At 44.1% G+C, this 20,529-nt stretch overlaps 1 protein-coding gene across 4 annotated transcripts in view; it reads right to left on the bottom strand.

The window, feature by feature from the left end:
• sema4d (sema domain, immunoglobulin domain (Ig), transmembrane domain (TM) and short cytoplasmic domain, (semaphorin) 4D) overlaps window positions 1-20,529 on the bottom strand; it is a 44,951-nt gene that overhangs the window by 10,624 nt on the left and 13,798 nt on the right. For 2 of the 4 annotated variants that reach the window (XM_061263609.1, XM_061263610.1), the window contains exon 2: window positions 17,943-18,044. In XM_061263609.1, coding sequence (XP_061119593.1) covers window positions 17,943-17,980 — 38 coding nt within the window. In that variant the 5' untranslated portion in view covers window positions 17,981-18,044. Of the gene's footprint in view, window positions 1-10,742; window positions 10,798-17,942; window positions 18,045-20,529 lie in introns of all 4 variants that reach the window. The other 2 variants (XM_061263611.1, XM_061263612.1) reach the window with 2 other exon arrangements.

The raw sequence follows: 20,529 nt of genomic DNA, 5'->3' as shown, positions 1-20,529 counted from the left end.
CACACACACACACACACACACACACACGAAAAAGTGTTTGCCCCCTTCCTGATTTCTTATATATATATTTTTTTTTTTTTTTTTTTTGCATGTTTGTCAGACTTAAATGTTTCAGATCATCAATCAAATTTAATATTAGTCAAAGACAACAAGTAAACACAAAATGCAGTTCTTAAATGAAGGTTTTTAATAAGAGAGAAAATAAAATCCAAACCTACATGGCCCTGTGTGAAAAAGTGATTGCCCCCTAAACCTAATAACTGGTTGGGCCACCCTTAGCAGCAACAACTGCAATCAAGCGTTTGCGATAACTTGCAATGAGTCTCTTACAGCGCTGTGGAGGAATTTTGGCCCACTCATCTTTGCAGAATTGTTGTAATTCAGCCACATTGGAGGGTTTTCAAGCATGAACCGCCTTTTTAAGGTCATGCCACAGCATCTCAATAGGATTCAGGTCAGGACTGTGACTAGGCTACTCCAAAGTCTTCATTTTGTTTTTCTTCAGCCATTCAGAGGTGGACTTGCCGGTGTGTTTTGGATCATTGTCCTGCTGCAGAACCCAAGTTCGTTTCAGCTTGAGGTCACAAACAGATGGCCGGACATTCTCCTTCAGGATTTTTTGGTAGACAGCAGAATTCATGGTTCCATTTATCACAGCAAGTCTTCCAGGTCCTGAAGCAGCAAAACAGCCCCAGACCATCACACTACCACCACCATATTTTACTGTTGGTATGATGTTCTTTTTCTGAAATGCGGTGTTACTTTTACAGCAGATGTAATGGGACACACACCTTCCAAAAAGTTCAACTTTTGTCTTGTCAGACCACAGAGTATTTTCCCAAAAGTCTTGGGGAACATCAAGATGTTTTCTGGCAAAATTGAGACGAGCCGTAATGTTCTTTTTGTTCAGCAGTGGTTTTCGTCTTGGAACTCTGCCATGCAGGCCATTTTTGCCCAGTCTCTTTCTTATGGTGGAGTCATGAACACTGACCTTAACTGAGGCAAGTGAGGCCGGCAGTTCTTTGGATGTTGTTGTGGGGTCTTTTGTGACCTCTTGAATGAGTCGTTGCTGCGCTCTTGGGGTAATTTTGGTCGGCCGGCCACTCCTGGGAAGGTTCACCACTGTTCCATGTTTTCGCCATTTGTGGATAATGGCTCTCACTGTGGTTCGCTGGAGTCCCAAAGCTTTAGAAATGGCTTTATAACCTTTTCCAGACTGATAGATCTCAATTACTTTCTTTCTCTGTTCCTGAATTTCATTAGATCTCGGCATGACGTCTAGCTTTTGAGGATCATTTGGTCTACTTCACTTTGTCAGGCAGGTCCTATTTAAGTGATTTCTTGATTGAGAACAGGTGTGGCAGTAATCAGGCCTGGGTGTGGCTAGAGAAATTGAACTCAGGTTTGATAAATACTCTGCTATGCGAATGATTAATAAAAAAAAGTCCACAAACAAATGAATGCCCGTCTGTAATAGGACAGCCCTGTTCATCCTGAAAAGATTTAAATGTAGGGCACACTGCTTTGTTATTGCCATCAAACCAGTCAGACCGAGCTTGCCCGGATGATGGGAACTTTCCATTCACGTAAAAAGGTTTCTCTAAGAACCACAACAGAAAAGGTGTGTGTGTGAGAAAGTTTCAGTTCACTCAACTCAATGTGCAATGCAAGCACTTAAGTAATATGCAGCATTGACAACATGAGTAAAGGAAGTATAACCACAGCAAAACCACGGAAGAGCAGGATCTCAGAGATCAATGATTCATTCTCTCGCTCTTACCAGAGTGAAGTTGTCAGAGTGTGCATGAGTGTTACTACCAATGCATCAGCTTGTCAACCATCAACCTTTCCCTCCCTAACTCACCACCATGATTAGCCTTATATTTGCCATAGACTGTAATGGCACTTGAATAGATATTGTCGTTTTTTGTATTAGCTATTGTATTGTTGTACTCGGGGTATTCTACCTGCCAACTGTGGTATGCTAGTTTGGAAGTTGATGTATTCTTCAAGGGTTCCGATTGTATCTGTATGGTTACACTAGGACTCGGAACTGTACTGTCCTCTCAGGTCCTCTTCGCACTTGTACTTGTGTTCGATTTGCATTTTGTTGTACGTCGCTCTGGATAAGACCGTCTGCTAAATGCCTTGTAATGTAATGTAATGTAATGTCAAGCCAAACTGCCATTCTTCCTTCAACTGTTGTTTTTGGCTAATTAAAAAAATAAAAAAAATAAAAAAAAGTTGGCATCTACCAGTCAAGTCAAAACAGCCTTGGCCCAAGGCATTTGGCAATATGGCTGCCAGGTTTCACATCAGTATGTTTTAGCGGTTCAAAATTATTCATCAGCCAGCCATTTCTCCTTTTATGTTGCGGCAATTTTATGAAATCTGACGCAATGGTGACAATCCATGAGAACTCCTTTTGCCGTTAAATACTCAATGACAAGCCATAAATGATGAATGAAGTTTTGCTGAAGTACTTTATTTTCCATTGTAAAGTGTACGGAAGAAGTCTCACCTGAGCAGCAACCCAACAAGCAAGACTTTAAAATGGTGACAACAACCACCAATGTCCAGCAGGGTTTCAAAGGCCTTCTTGAACTCTCTAATAGGGGTACATTTAATCAGCCAGGACACAGAAAAAAGGATGCAATCTCTTTTTTAATGGTTTTGATTTTTAGCGCAAAAAGAAATGCCATTCACAATTCATAGCGACTGTGGCAATATCAGATTGCCACAAGTCGAGGTAAACTAAATCTGACGACTCTGCGACTTTCTTGAAATCCTGAAACCAATCAGAAGTACAGAGATGTACTGTGTATGAAAATTCTACACAGGGAAGGTGAAATCCACGGTCTTGAATTGAGGAAGTTCTACTTTTGCCCTGGAGGCATTCCACCATTTGAAAAGGATCCCATACATTTAATTAATTTGTTTTTGCAAATGTCCTATTTGTAAAATAGTATAATCTGCGAATAATTTGCAAATAATTATACCTATGCCCGGCCCACCCCAACAACATTCCGGTCTGCCGTTTTGGTTCTGATGTCCATTGCAAACAAGCAAACATTTCTGCAGTTTGTTTCTTGTGTTTTTCAGACTAAGGAGATATCTTCCCAGCACACAAAGCACCCCCTTCCCCCTTCCCCCCCCCCAGCATATATTTAAATTAAAAAACGAGCATACGGCCCGTTTGGGGAAAAACTGCGTGACTCAGACCACCAGCCCGGTGCGATGCAGCGGTGCGTGAAGCCAGACGCACAGACGAACAGGCCGTGCTCGAACAACTCGGCCCGACGGCACGACACGGGCTGAACCTGAACAAGCTGAGCGCGGACAGCGACTGCTGGTTTATTTATCGGCCGCCCTGAAGTGCTTCTTCATGCAGAGGAAGAGCGATCTTCCATAAAAAAACACAGGCACTTCAGACTCCATGGCCATAAATTCAGCCAGTTTAGGCAGGACAAACGCATGGGGGGGGGGGATAAGGATCAGACCAAACAAACGTTACCTAACGGTTATGTAAAAGGGACATATTTGTTCAATTTTCCACGTACCAAGCAGTTCCTGGGAGCAGCAATTGGAAAGCACTGCTCCTCGTGAAAAGGCACATGAAGCAGAGTTTATTTCATACTGCACATAAAGTCAAACGCTCTTTTTAAACCAAAGGCACAACGCAAAAACAAACAGCCAAACAATATTCATTATAACACCATGATGGAGGCTTTAACATAACAGACTTTACATGGCCATGATGTTAAAACGAGAGGCCTATTTAAAATCCTTGGCCCTTGAAATTGCTTCAGTACAAAGTTTCCCTGTTTCTTCTCCACAGAAGACATAAATCCTGACAGGATCTGGAGGAGATAAACATCAAGGAATTTAAGCCCCTTTCAAATTCCTCATATCAATCCAAAGGATATAGTAGAGGCACTACAGTTTTATTGCTTTCTGACATTTTGAAAAGGGATAACTGTTTAGATAAAGCAAACCCAAAGATGTGGCAGTGATGAGAAACAGCTGCACCGAGTTTTCCACCCGGCTCGCGACGGAGAACTGCCGTCAGATTCAAGCCAACGTGCGCTAGCCGCATCGGGCGCTAGCCGCATCGGGCGCTAGCCGCATCGGGCGCTAGCCGCATCGGGCGCTAGCCGCAACGGGCGCTAGCCGCATTAGGCTCTCGCCCGGCGCAAAGGAAAACGACATCGTGGTGTCGGGCAGCATCTCCCCTTTAAGACCCATTCAAATTAATTATGCGTAGCTTAGCAACACTGCAGGGCTTCATAGCACATACAGCTTTACGTTTAGCATACAGGGCTTTTCAGTTAGCATACAGGCCTTTTCTTGTTTAGCATACAGGCCTTTTTGTTTGTGTCCGAGAAGATGGGGTACCTCCGCCTTTCCCCATGATGCACTGCATTACCGCCGATAAACAACGGACCAGCGGCGCAGCAGGAGGCCGTGACACGCTTCCTCTCCGTATTCGCTCCTCGAAACCCGTTCCCATCAGGGCCATCGAGCCAGGGTGCGCGATCCTGGCACTCCACGCTGCCCATTCACATGCCAGACCAGATTAAAAGACGCGGGCCAAGAGAAACGCCGCTGTAATTCACCGCTGAAGTTCCCAGCTGTGCTTTCCCAGAGTTTTTATGGGAGTAAATCCGCCAAAAGCCTGAATGCAGGATTACTGCAAATAAGTGTGTGACCCACTGGGGGTATGAAAGGCATGACTGGTAGCAGGCTGACAGTCCAAGGCAGCTCCCACTGGTCTGTGAATGATATTTCCTTTCAGGAGTGCCTACTGTAACGCCAGTCTGCCAGCACACCCCCCCCTGCAACGCGTCCACACTTTATACGCAATCACTCATTCGACAGGATCTGGAGAGGCGTGCGACTTTTTTGCGGCGATGTATAAAAAAAAAAAAGGCGGCGAAGCGGATATTCACAGGCACGTTTAAAACTGGCGGCAGCCCAGGCACGAAACAGTAAATTTCGCGACACAGCTTCGAGCCGTCGACCGGTGCCCGGTTCCCATTAGCGAGTGAATGCCGGGTGGCGGCCCCGGCGGAGACACCTGTACGGCGGACGGGGTTAACGTGGCCCCCCCCGGCCCGACGGGTGGTGTACTCTGGCAGCCGGCCCCGCCGAAGAGACCGACTACAGCGCGGATATTCACCGCCTGCCAACGCTCCCCAAAACCATCCCGCTCCCTCTGGCATCGGCCGCAGAAACCCATCGATCGGGCCGCGGTACGCACACACGCACGCGCTCCCCCAGTGCCATCCTGCCGGAAGCCCTCCGCTTCCTCTCTCGCGAGGGGAAATTATCCTCCTTTCTTTCCCGAGGAAACATTAGTCCGTTTCTGAAGCTTCGACGATTTTTCACCCCGGAGGTTTACCGCTGGGGGGAAGGGGGGGGGGTCACCTCAGATAAACTTAGTTTTGACCCAGCTCACTCTCCGCTCCTGGCTGACCCCCCCTCCTCCCTCTCCCCTACCCCCCTCCATTGTGCATATTAGCAGGCATGTTTGCACACAATGTGCCGTTCAATGAATTCAAGAACTTTTTTTTTATTTATTTTTTATCTGTGACAGTGCATAGAGCGCTGGGGCCCTCAAGGCAAAAAGCAGTGACCTCTCCCAGTTACGCAGGGTAAATCAGATGTTCAGAGGTTGTGATTATGGTGAAGGGGGGGGACTGAATACCTGTGGATATTTGCAGCCACACTCCAGAATCTCTGCCCGTGACCAGAAAACACGCACTGCTGTGAGATGTGTGCTTTCCGCAGTCTGTGTCATGCCTCACTGAAACCCAATCCTTAGGCACTGCAGCTTCAAGATGACAGACGTTTGATGCTCTATAAATACTGTCAAAGCAAAGTTTGTGGTCAGGCGGAGGATTTTGATGATTTTAGCATGACATCATAAGCCTCTGGCTATTGTATGTAAAGAATCCCTTTCAAAGACTGTAAAAGGAAACAGTCAGCCCTGCTAACATGCACCACAGGCCTGCGAGGACCTGCCTTCGAGGAAACAAATTTGCTCTCTCTCGGCAGATGCTCTCCCCGAGTTCAAAAATGTCAGAAGACTAAGAAACATTTAAACAAAACAAATCTCTCCAAATGTGCCTGAAAAGCAGAGCGCACATAAAAGCAAAATGAAGAACAAATTACAGTGTAGTAGAACGGCAGCAACCGATTGATAATCGGGTTTAGTCCTGGTGCTCGGGCATCCAATACATTCACATACATTTTGGGCTCAAGTGGGTTAAAAAGACGGGACGAAGCAAGGAAATCCTGAAGTAAGGAGAGGAAAGCTGGGCAAAGCCTACACCGTGCAAAGGACACAAAAATAGACGGTCCCAGACATAATTGCTACATGCAGGGCACATGCAGAGTTTGCAACCTAACCTAAAGTGACCACACGAAAGAGAAATAAGGGGTCAGCTCTCGTAAAGGGATATATTTAACTGGCGATGGAGTGCCTTGCAAAATAACACACCCATTGCAGCTCACATGACCCAAGGAGGAAAATACAAACACCAAAATTGCACAGTTAAGAGTAGATGCTACCAGTAGCCATTTCCACACGAGCATGTTGCTGGTAAAAGAAAATGAACACTAAAGAAAAACACTCGTCAACAACATCAGTTTACTTTTGCGTATTGATTAGACTTCTCATTGCCGTACTGCTATACGCACCCGATTCAAGGCACTAGTATTGGCATTCCAGGCTGCTAAGGGGATTGCCCCACTACACATCCAAACTTTAATTGCTTCCTACACCCCAGCAGGGCCACACTCTGGTTGCCTTGTGGTCCCGTCATTACGAGCACCAGGTGGTCGAGCCGCACGCCTGTTTTCCGTTCTGGTTCCTCAGTGGTGGAATGACCTGCCTACCACTGCCAGAACGGCAGAATCTGTCCCCGTATTTCGACACACCAGGCTGTTTCCAGACTGTATCTTCGTCCCCCCCCACCGGTAAATACTGTGGTGGACACGCTTTGCAAAGCCCCGTCTAGGAGAGATGAAATATCACGGAAATAAACTGTGATAACAAACGGTACTTCCAGAAACGATAACACTGGCTCTAACGGCAGAGCTTCAGCTGCAGGGTTTCATATTAAGCTAATGGATGCCAATGAAGCGCATGCCAATGAAGAAAATAATAAACAGCAAGTGTTCCCGGGCAGGTCAGAGACATTTACGGAATATGACCTTGTCTCGATCAAGAGTATACATTCTGTCTAGCTTTAAGTAAATATGATCCATTATACTGAACCTGAGAATGTAACTCCCCCGACTATTTTGGGAGACATGAAAGAGCAAAGGCAATTTCAGGGCCCTCTGTTGCAGTTACCAGTGATATCCTGGGGCAGGTGCCTGGAGAACCAGGCTGGTATGGACATAGTCACAGGAGGGTATCCAGTTCAACCTTGGGGGTTGGATCATTTTCAACTCCACTGTCAATAGCATTGCCTCTGCGCCGATAACCCAGGAGATGTTTACAGTACATTCAGAAAGTGACAGAGTGGAGGACTTCCATTACCAGAAGCCCCATGGGTAGAGATCAAGTTTCAATCATTATGGACTCCCGATATATTGATAACAAGAAGCTGCCCATTTCATCTCAATGTCATCAACAGGCAAGACATTTGTAGCATCGGTACGATAAGAGACGCACAGAAATAAACAAACTAAATCAAAGAAATCATATTCATCACATCAAGTATCAAGTTATGTATGTATCAAATGTATAATGGCAAATTAAATGCACAGGGTAAGCATACCCTGTACTTGATGCCCTTTTCCATTTCGGTGACTATCATCACAGGCAGAACAAAGAGTTTTTTTTAAGTCTTTTAAATTCCTCCAACTTCAGTCTAGGGGGGTGTGAAGCATAAACGAAATATAAAATAATAATTCTAAATAACTTTTTTTAAATAGAAGAGCCATTTGTTTCAAAGGGACTAAAAGGAAAAAGATTTGTACATAGTTAATTATTTTTACATTATATGTAATTACATTTGACCAGGGGTAAAAGGACTTCACTCAGATTCATATCAAACCCATCAAAATGCCTTGAGAAATTACGCATTAAACTCGGGGAAAACAACTTTCAAGAGAAGGCTCCTTGTTGTTGCCGCAAGCTATCTTTAGCACGGCACCAATTTCACGGTCTGACTTAGTTTAGGAGAAACAAAAAACCCTTTTAAGTCCCCTGTGAAAACTCACACCACCCACTGGCACTCAAACACTTCCAGCCTGTCCTCTTGAACTTGGCACTCATAACTAAACTACAAATGTCCCCTACTTCCCAAGACGAAACCCAGCACAGCAGTGACGTCAACGCATTCCAACTACTTTTCTACACATCCAGGCGATGGTCATTGTCTGCGAAAGCTAAAGTATCGACGTGAGAATAACGAATGGCCTTCAAATGTAGTGGAGCGCTGTCGTTCACTTTCGGCGGGACTTATTCAACAAGTCCTCTTCAAAAACCAGTTCACTGCTGCTCAGCCTGCTCCTCACATCGGATTCTCCACCGATTCATCCATTCACTGGCTGTCCACCGATTCATCCATTCACTGGCTGCCCACTGATTCATCCATTCACTGGCTGTCCACAGATTCATCCATTCACTGGCTGTCCACCGATTCATCCATTCACTGGCTGTCCACCGATTCATCCATTCACTGGCTGTCCACCGATTCATCCATTCACTGGCTGTCCAGATTCATCCATTCACTGGCTGCCCACAGATTCATCCATTCACTGGCTGCCCACAGATTCATCCATTCACTGGCTGTCCACAGATTCATCCATTCACTGGCTGTCCACCGATTCATCCATTCACTGGCTGTCCACCGATTCATCCATTCACTGGCTGTCCACCGATTCATCCATTCACTGGCTGTCCACCGATTCATCCATTCACTGGCTGTCCAGATTCATCCATTCACTGGCTGCCCACAGATTCATCCATTCACTGGCTGCCCACAGATTCATCCATTCACTGGCTGTCCAGATTCATCCATTCACTGGCTGTCCACCGATTCATCCATTCACTGGCTGTCCACCGATTCATCCATTCACTGGCTGTCCACCGATTCATCCATTCACTGGCTGTCCAGATTCATCCATTCACTGGCTGTCCAGATTCATCCATTCACTGGCTGTCCACCGATTCATCCATTCACTGGCTGTCCACCGATTCATCCATTCACTGGCTGTCCACAGATTCATCCATTCACTGGCTGTCCACCGATTCATCCATTCACTGGCTGTCCACCGATTCATCCATTCACTGGCTGTCCACCGATTCATCCATTCACTGGCTGTCCACAAATTCATCCATTCACTGGCTGCCCACAGATTCATCCATTCACTGGCTGTCCACTGATTCCCACCTTCTACCTCATAACCTTTGCTCTAGTTACCACTGCGTCCATCCTTCCACCCCTTTATGAAGAAGCTATCACCTCTTCCGAAACCCCTCTCATTCACAGTAACCATTCACCACGAGCACAATTTATTCTGCGTTTTCACTGGTGAATCTTTCTTTAGCTCTCCACTCATGGCAGAGTTTCCCAGTGTCCGATTACCTTTGAAGACAACCACTAAGACCGTTACTCAATTTCACCCACTGATCAATTACTTTCTGCCATTTGTGACTCATGTAATACGAATGCACTTCTACTGTTCTAATAATATACCCTAATTTAATTTAGTCTTGTTTAAACAAGAATCATTTTCAATTGCTTGCTCAATAACTTACACTGACAAGAAACCATTTTGATTCCTGTTGCTTTATACAAAAGATCTGGTCTTGAGAGATTTTGTTTGATATTGCACCATTATTGTAACTTCAACATCATCAACAATAATCTGCAATGACTTGCTTAATTTGCTTGTATATTATAATTACAGATGGTACGCACAATTACAGCTGTGAACAGCTAGTAGTTCCTTCATTGAAATTAAAAGATAATTTCCATGGACAGGAGTAAGACTTCTTTGGCAACATGCCATTAAGTTTCCAACCACCAGTAGTGCACGCAAAACAAAACCACACCGTAGCTCAACTACAAGTGGACCAGGTTCAACCACAAACCTTATTTTTAACTGAAGTTTTATGGTCTCCTTACAATATTCAACTGTGCACCACTGGGCCAGTACTTTCCATGGTCTTGTAGATAAGGGTGTAGGAACGGGTATATGAACGTAATTTAAATGAAGTAAGACAGCAGCTCTTTGTGGATATCACATTAACATCATGCAGCCTCTATAGGAATCCCACCACCAATAAATCCTCCTACAAGCATATACAAGATAAACACAACACTTACCTGAAAATAAGGAGTTATACTAATGATTGTACTCAGAAATAATCATATCTATAGCCAGACAGAAATTAATTTTATTACTGAAGAACAATACTTGAAATTTTAATCAAATAGTGTTTTGCTCCTCATGGCCGAGACGGGCCAGGAGGAGGGCAAAGGGGAAAGGAATAGTCATCGCCCCGCTAGAACAATGAGGAACGTCTGATTTCTTTGCTCAGATGGAGAAAAAGTGGTAAAATAAAAGCGGCCCCTGTCATGCACAGAAGAGAAGGAGGGGTCAGGCACTGTGAAGGAGGGGTCAGGCACTGTGAAGGAGGGGTCAGGCTGAAACATGCAGCGTTCGTGCAGCAGCGTGCGAGCCCAAAGGAGGGACGTCCAAACGGTTTTCTCTCTGACCTGCGGCTCTTCCACGACGCGGTCTGTCTTCAGGGAGAATTACAATATTCTCATGCTATGGAAAAGAAAACACAATTATGAATGACAGTCATCGTGGGGTTGACACCGTTTGGTTGGGCGGTGTCACACTGAATCAACACCTTACGTCATCTTTACCACCGTTGATCGCGAAGTACATGATCAATAAAGGAGAAAAGATTCGAATATTATTAACATACACAAATACAACAGGAAACACTTTAAACTCCTTTCACCCATAAAGTATTGTGACTTCCATTTAGTCTTGTAACTACAGTTACACATTTGAAACATCAACCGGTGAACACACGCAACATCACATACATGAATGTTCTTAAGACATGAATTCTATTAAAAGATGTATACCATATATTTAAGAGGAAGAACATGCAGTTGTGTCTGCTCATAACTTATCCAAATACACGGTATCCGCCCAGAGAAATATCCGGAACATTCCTCTAGAAGATATAGTTTGCCTTTTTGCCCCTGCACTGGCTCCAATTTCCAAATAGCTGTAGGGCTTTGTACACATAAGAGGCGCACTCAGTATTCAAATGACAATACTTAAAGGTTCAAAGGGCACTGAGATGGGCAACGCAAAAGTGCAAATGTTACACCCTCGATGGGCCAATAAGAATGGAGAGCGCTTTAAATATGCACACATGAACATTCCATATTCATTTATGTGATAAAACAAATGGGCATTCAAAATAAGTCCTACATCCGCAGAAAACATGAACCAGCACTGGTATCATTAAATTAAATGAAGCAAACTAAAATATTAATGTGCAGTAATGTATTTTTTGAAGTTCTAAAAGCCTAAATGTGAATCTAGTGATGTCAAAATGGCAGTTGCATGGACATGGTTCTTGTACACTGGACTACAAACCGACAAATGAGAGTCATTAAGTCTATCCCAAAAAAAAAAAAGGTTCAAAAGCCTATTAATTCACCAATTGAATTTGCCATGTATATCTCAACAAGTTTCTGCATTCCCAGTGAGTTGGGAGCTTGATCTCCTTCTCTGCTTGCACCACCCACACACAGCACACTGACAGCTTCCAAGTCTGCAAAGCACCCGCAGACAAAGCCTGCCGCATAAGATCTCCAGAATCCCACGCAGCTACAGTGTGCACAATTCCTTTAAAATACATTTAACAAAAAATAAATAAATAAATAAAATGGATGAATACATCTTAAACAAAGGCAGAATTCAATTATCAAATCGGCAAAGCATGATTCAGCCATTTTGATTTGCTCATCCCGGAGTGAAAGACGACGACGGAGGAAAGGACATCGCTCTCTCAGAGTCCCACTGACAGATGGCCAGCCCTCCTTTCAGCCTGCTTTTCCTTTCTGTCACTGCGCTTCCCCACGCAAAATTAAAGCACTTCAAAAAGGATGAAAGCCCTTTGCTCAAAGGGGACAGGGGACCAAGCCCGGGGACTCAACGAGAGGTCTGCCCGCAAAACCGACGCAAATTCACCGCCGCGGATGTGAAAGGCGTCGGCCGCCACGACCGTCCCGTGCGTCTTTCAAATTCTACCACAGACTACAGAACGCAACGCGAACCAAGATCTCCACTGAAAACTGATGTTACAGTAAATTCACCAACGCAAAAAACAGAGTGAAGTGGCACCCTTTTGCAATGTGATATTTGGTACCCACTTTGATCAGGATTATTAAGTAAGACATGAAATTGAAACAATCCTTTGTTTCCTCCCCACCCAAGTGCCACACTGCTGAACTATAATTTTTCTATAGGAGTTAATCTAAATTTAGGTCACATACCCTTCCCCCACCACCCGCGCAAATCAGTGTATAAATTAGCATTTTTAAAGGGCCAATGTGAGACAGCATGTTACTGAACAGCATGTTACTGAACAGCCCGTTATTTCCGTTACTGAAAATATTTTTAAATACACTTTCAATCAAAAATTGTTCCAATTATAACACTGCTGAAAAATTTTTTAATGCATCTATATTACTCAATTTGCCTCCACATTGTATCACACATGGAAAGCAAAATTGACACATCATAACGTTGGAATGAAGACAAACCACAATATTCCTCAGCATTCCGGCATCATAAACAAGGTCACATAACGTGGTCGATGTACCTGAACATCAGTTTGGGTTTCATGTTTTTGACATTATTACTGCGTGCCCATCTTCTGCGGGCTTAGCTCCAAAGCACTACTCGTGGAAAAATGAACAGACAGATAAAAGCACTCTAGCAGAGACTGTTGTGGTCGAGACTTGAGCGCAAACAGTCCTCAAAACCCTACTCAATAACAGCGGAACACTTGGAGCCGGATGCTCAGAACCTCAAAGGACGCAAGCGGGCGGCAGCCTAACAAATGGATGGACAAAGGTTCAGAGGTCAAAGAATCCCATTGCAGGACGAGGAAATGGTTTAAACTGAGGTTCCCAGTGACGGACGCCTTCATTCAGTGCGGCCCGACGGATGCACCGCTCCCCGGCAGAGCTCTCGGCCAGCGCTGAGGAAGTCCAGATGACAGGACAGGAAGCCCAGATGTCTCAATTTAATTTAGGAGGAAACGATTGCCGATGACGACCGATAAAGCCCCGAAAACGCCACGCGGGACCTGAACGCGTTCCTCTTCCTACAGACAATGCAGAATACAGTCAGCGGATGACAACCGCTCGGAACGATGGCTAAACGATGCACGGTCTCGTGAGCTCCCCCCTTGAACCTTGATCCAGTTAACTCAGAGCAATTATCCACGCCGCACTCATGCCTTCCAACAATTTAAAACCTCATATGAAAAAAAATAATGACCGTCCAAGCCCGAGAGACCGGCCTCGGACCATGACTGGATTCCAGTCTTAAGCGATAGAGAGACACCGCAGCTGACAGCCCCCCCATGACAAGGCTCTTGAACTTTGACCCCTCGCCATATGAGGAGTCGTTCCCCCCCCCCCCCCTTCCCTTCTCTGCCAGTGACTTTCACAAACACGCACGGCGGCTGGGAACCGGCGCTCCCCCCCCCCATCCCCCCCGCCCCTCGCCAGGCTGCCTCTCCCTTAAAGACACTGCTGCATTCTACTCCGGGCTGTTCACGCCTGACATCTATAAACATCTCACTGTCAGGACAGGTCTGACGGCACGGAGCGGCGTGGGGGAGGGCACCCGGACACTTCGAGCGTGGGCTGAGGCTCTCTCTGCAACGCACCGCCATTGGTGCAGCTTCAGCATCCCGTAATGTCGTTTCCATCCGTCAAGGATGTTAGAAATCCTCTACACATAAATGAATGAATGAATGGTTGCGTAACCATCTCAGGAAAGTTACGCAACATCCACAGCGCAAGGTAGTCTGCAAAAAGAAAAAATACCAATAACACATTCATGGCTTACACCAGCAGGCTTCTTCTGCTGCATGCTAATTATTCCCCCTAATATCTAATAAAATCTCCAAACGTACACGGTTCTGTTGTAAAGCAATGCTGGTCTAATTGCACACTAGCCGATTTCTAGCTGTGATAGGCACACTAGTCGAACTTGATATGCTTGCTTAATAGTACCATTAAAAAGTTAGAATGAAAGTGTAGCTAATGTGCCAAAAGTGCTGTCGTGGAAAGAGGTGAACATGGCTTGGGCGCATGATATTGATAATATAACAGTCTACTCAAATACTGGAATATTCGACATTGCTTGAACGTTTAAAGCTCACTTGAAATGCACAAAAATCATCCAAGCCTTTTTCCAACCAGCTGTGGAACCCCTGTTCTACAGCTTGCCGATTAGGATAAGAGGGCTATCCAGCTTGCAAATCAGTGCACTTTCTGGTTAAGGGCATCTGCCATGTAAACAACACCGGCTACTTTCTGGTTAATCTTGTGAGCCACTCTGCCCTAGTTACCCCATCAGAGCAATGCAGCCACAGTAAACCTCTTTTCATTACAAAAAGGTGAAATTCCAGCATAGTCTCCACAATGAATGAATCCTACACAGAATGAGTGGCAAAAAAGGATTATAGACGCTTGAACTGCAACAGAACAAATCCCCGTTGACAAGAATTAAACCACAAATCTGGCAGGAGAACCATTGTGCCCCAACAGAAAAATTGCATACAAAAGGCCCCTGTATTTACGAACCATGAATGTGAAGACAGGATATTTCTTGTGTGCACTCCAACATAGTCTGCACTCCTGTTCTATAGTGAATGGCAGTCAGAGAGAGTACAGTGTCTTTAGTACACCTTTACAAGACAGTTGCACATTAGCTATACTTGGTAGTTTAATGGACGATATGACAAAATATTTTACAGCATCAGCATAGAAGAAACGGTTCATTCATATGCGTTCCATGCACCTAAGCACATTTCTTAAAACAGTTTGACCTAAAATATCTAATGACAGTACTATAATTCCCAAGATGAGGAGCTCAAGGTATAAGCGCTGAAGGCAATGAGATACAAAATGAAAAGGAAACATTTCACACACAACAGTGAAAGCACGACTGACTGCACACACACATTTCTGGTACAATATGATGCTAAATTGTGACCCTTGCTTGAGTCGTGATTTCAGTCGGCAAAATTCTTGTGGTGGTATGTGACCGGTTTTTCAACCCTTAACCAGAAGGCATCATTGAAGGTACTCTAAACTCAGCAATTATTATATGAAACAGAACAGATGTGACCTTTTATGCCATCAAGTAAGATGCACGTAATCGTCAAAGTGATTAATAGATGCAGTAACATCTACAAAACCAGTTGGAAACAGAGTGCAAAACTCCCACTTCATTCGATCACCACCGGATATAATTTGTTTTGTGCAACATGCAATCACATTTCACACCACATGCCAGCATTTAAAATTAACTGCATCAAAATATGAAACAGAACAGTTCTGTCAACGGTTTAGCGGTATCCAGTTAAAGAAGGATGGCAGCTTTGAGAGAAGGCCTTAAATTAAATTTGATTGAGGCAATTCTCAGCACCATTTTATTATGAGCATTGCTTTGGCATGCTAGCACCACAAATGAGCACACAAAAAAAAAACTAGGTCTACCTTTCAATTAAATCACAGATGTACTTCAAAAAACATTACCAATATTGGCAAAACAACCACATCACATGATACAGAGGATGTGTGTCAATGGTATACGTCACCCTACTCCCCACTGTACATTCAGCGCCAAAATGAAAACATGAGGGTACACTATTAGGCAGACTGGAGAAGGGTCCAGAAGCAGCATGAATCTTAAGTAGTGTCATTTTGAGAGGGGGGGGCATTGTTTTGTGCCAGTTACAGGGTTCTTTTCTCCAGCTCTCAGCACTTCCTTTTGGCAGAACATTTATCATTCTTCCAGACAAACAATTGTGCTACAACACAGGCCAGCACAGGCAGAACAATGGACAACTAAATCTGGGCCTCCGTCACCCGTTGCAGTGGTTGCTAGGATACCTTTGATCATTTAGACAGCTTGTCAAAAGACTCATCACTTATTTAAAATATAACCATGAAAAAGCTTCTTCTTCTTTTTTTTTTCCTCACTTGTAAATGACTAAGAGACAGCAACTTTATGTTAAGGTCTGAAGACTTGCACAATTAATCTTAGTCTTGCTTAATTAGGGTTTGACGAACTGAACTGGTGTAGTTAAAAAAATAAATTAAAAAAAAATTACACTTTTTGACATGGATCAACTTTACACATCAAAAATGTTTGATTTGTAACCGTTCTATCTCCAGAGCACCACCTTCCAGAGCCAATAACACCGAAACGAAAGTAACAACTGCTACCAGACGAGATCTTCTCTCTCGCCATAAGAGTGCCAGTACACTTAGGGGTTAATGTCCCTTAACGTCTGAAAGCTGAACAGGTGGCCCCCAGCATGCTTCGGGACTGGGCAGTACAGACACAGCGAGCACAGAGGAACACCGTGCGCGCATAGCTCTGCCTCTCCCCCCGCTCCAGAGATCTGTCACACGGACATAGCTGGCCGATTCAAGAAGTGTGAAAACACAAATTCATACCAGCACCATCCCGCCAAGCGCCGTCATTGACAACGCTCCAGCTTTTTCTGGAATAGATTTTTCTGACGATTACAGCAGGACGGGTCGCAAAAGGCAAAAAAATGGCTCCAGAAATGTGTAAACCATTAAAGACCACAGTGATGGATGGGTTTGTGTAATGGGCCAGTTGTGCGTAGGGAGGCGAAAGAACTGTGTGACTTCAGTTTGCTGTCGGTTAAATCCCATTTGGGATGATGCGTTTGCACTCTTGTGGGAGGCACACGTTTCTCCACACGTTTCCTTCAGCGTGCCGTTGAAGAATGGGTTACACATAAACACGCAATTTGCCAATGTGTAACCTTTTCCTATTAAACCATAACATCTCATACCATTTCACAATGGTGTTTTTGTAGTAATATCAATCCAATGCATTTGCTTTCAGATGACATTGTTGGTTGTCTCTAGGCAGCTTTAGGTCTCCAAATCTACAAATGATTGATATATATATATATATATATATAAAAAAATAAATAAATTAAAAAAATTTTTTATATAAGTGACCCATCAGCGTAAGATGACGCTAAATCCACCGAAACTGAAAACTCATGTACAGACACTTCAAAAGACAACGTGTCGCGTCAGATGTGTTGGAATGACGCTACACAAAGCCGAATGCGCACTGCAGTCCATTACACCGCTCGGACAATACACAGAGCGTTTAATTGCGCACATGCACCCGCACCTTTGTCTTCCACATTCCTGATTAAATGTTTTCCACAATGAGGCTGCAACTTGCACTAATTCCCCTGGCCTATTTTGCGCTCGTTGTTTACTCTGAGAACCAGCGACCCCCAGGCCCCGGGCCCCGGCTGGCGGCCGGTGGCATGGGTTCAATCTTTCCAAATGAATGACCCTGCCAGGAAAACAAAAGGCCGTCAGCAGGCTAGGGCAAACATACCAGAGCAAATGAGCATGCAGATGAAGACTCGCGCAACCCGGACCGGTCTCGAAGGGACGCAGAGAGACACTTTACACCCATAACGTGTAGTCAGACATTCAAGTGCACCGATAACGTTATAGTTTGGGTTTGCGCAAGAAGTTTCCGTTTCAGAAGGACGCGCAGGAATAAACACAAAGGCCCAAATTGAGTATCGCGCGCTGCTATCAAATCAACAGTTTGAAAGAAGAAAAATAACTTACTTGTCCATCATGGTTTCAACTAGTGAATACGGATTCATGAAATCGCCTGTTTTCAGCGCGGAATCCAAACGGTGAATAGAGCCGAGAATGATTCCAACTCACCTGAGAAATAAAACACAAAAACACAAAATTAAAAAAAAACAGTCGAACTGAAAATAAGAAACGACATTAAAATCTTCACATAATATATTTGTTCATTCTGAATATGCAATCGAGTTAAATGATTCTATGGCGCTATTATAACCGTTAGACTGCATCAACAAGTCTTTGGGTGAAGCCTAATTTTATTGGAGAAATAGACGGTTGGAGAGGCTGACAAACGGCACAGGGCCAGCCCTGGCATCGAAGTGCCAGTCAGTACCTCACGGTCAACCGCATTTGAGTAGTCCTGCCGTCTTTATGCAGTAATCTCAACGGTCACTCCCATTCATAACGGACCGTTTGCATAATTGCTGTCTTGGGGACAGGAAAGCACACGTCGGCTTGTATCAGCGATTCTACTCCGGAAAAATGACATTGTGAAAGAATCAAAATGAGTCCATGTTGACTTTGTAGTTTAAGTCAAGAAAACGTAGCGCTTACACCCAGGAAAATGTCTGTTTGCCAGGCCAAACAAAGAGATAGATAAAAGACAGACATAATTTCTAAGTTATGATGATGATTCACATTTTGTTTTAGGAACAGTGTATGTAATCATTAAGCCAGTTGTGGCTTTTGCTCTGGGTTTCCAGACCAGTATAATGTAGCGACAGTAATTTTGTGGTAAATTTCAAGGCTACGGCTGGATTCCAACTGAAGTAGAAATAAAAATAATAAAAATAAGCGCAGAAATTCCATCGATCTGGGCCACGGTGTAGAGGTTTTGGAGCGGAATGTTAAACACGGTTTCTAATAAATTACAGATATTACAAAAAATGAATTTGATTCACATATGAAGTATGCGCTCATTCAATGTCCACACCATTACAAAATGAGTGAATGTGAATATATGCTCCAAAAATATCTAGGGGATTGACACACTGAAAGGCATTAAAAGGTTTTTCTGCTGAAGTGGGTAGATAAACTATCCTGCAAATTAAATGCTTAACAATTGTTGGGGAAGAAACAATAATGTATGGAACTGGGTCCACATCATACAAAATGTAATCAGGCAACCCATCACACGGAATGGCAAAAAAAAAAAAAAAAAACTTGCGCCAGCGGTTCAGCAAACTGTACCAAATACACAATGAACATTTTAAAAATACACCAACTTATAATTAGCAGTAACCATTTCTCATGAGCAGAACAGAGCTCACAGTGTTTGCACGCGCATGCGAGCTCACAGCCATGCCTCGCACACACTGAGGAGGAGGAGGGGCGGCCACCGGCTTTGTAGGGAAAACCGTTCCTATGGCAACCCCAAGAGCCCCCAGGACCGGAGTGCCTGCAGAGAGAAATCCGGCCGACCCTGCAGTGCTTCATGGGGGAAAGTCTGAGGTCGCGTTGGGCAATGCCGTCACTGGAAGCCCGGCGCTCTCCTCCCCCTCTTTCTGAAAAGGTAGCAACGCCGCCTTGTTCGTGGTTTACTGGTGCGCACGCAACTCACATGACGGCCAATATGATGCTCTGGATTATTAATTTTTTTTCCATTGAAAATATCCAATTACTAGAGTTAAACACAATGAAAATGAAATGGTTTAACTACTCAATTAAACCTGTGTTTAATGAATAAATGGTCCAGGGACAGAAGAGTTCATTTCTTAATTTGAGTACCCTATCCCCGTGTTCAATGCCTGTCTACTTCAAATGCCCCAATCCCAACAGTGATATTATACTGCCATTCTGGTCAATTTTGGTAGACAATTGATTGTTGCAGCATAGTAATGACTTTTCAAACAGCGGACATCTGACGTGAACAGGACCTGCATATCAGTATATCAGTAACAGAAGTGCCCACGGCCATGTCCATCAATATGTTTTTGATTTATCGACCATCAGAGAGTGAATAATAAGGTCATGTTTTAAAACGAAAGACTGCTTTAATTACACTTCTTTAAATTAAATTAACAGACTAATGCATGCGGATACTACAACAGTAAATGGAGAAATTGACTTGAACGAACTGGAGAGACATTTAACCCATATTATACACAAAGGAACATTCGTTTTCGTTCTCCTCCACAAAGCATTTCCAGTTCAAAGGTCGTGCAAGAAATGCTTGTTTAAATAAACTAAGAAAATACATGAGTAAATATAGTTACAAGGATACAACGGTATCCTTTCAACGGGACTCAAGCGGACCTAGTATTAACAGCGATTTGCTGTCAACACAACCCCCAGACAGGCTCTTGCCTTGGAGCCTGTGTCAGTGGTCCCCTGAGAAACCCCATGGCTCCCGTCTCAAATTCCTCTCTGTCTTGTTAGGCAGGGGCATCTGCTCCTCTGTCATCACAGTGCCTGCCTGTATACAACAGTGGGAGTGTAATCTCAAACCATACATGCAAGTGTACGCAAAAAAAAAATGTCAGCCATCTCCCATCTATAAATAGAATGGACTAAGTGTGAATTTTGGGGCGAAGCAATAGATATTTCTTGGGCGAAGACA

The sequence above is a fragment of the Conger conger genome, chromosome 12, assembly GCF_963514075.1.
Source record: "Conger conger chromosome 12, fConCon1.1, whole genome shotgun sequence".
In the NCBI taxonomy this organism is placed as follows: Eukaryota; Metazoa; Chordata; class Actinopteri; order Anguilliformes; family Congridae; genus Conger; species Conger conger.
This window is presented reverse-complemented; position numbering and strand designations above follow the sequence as displayed.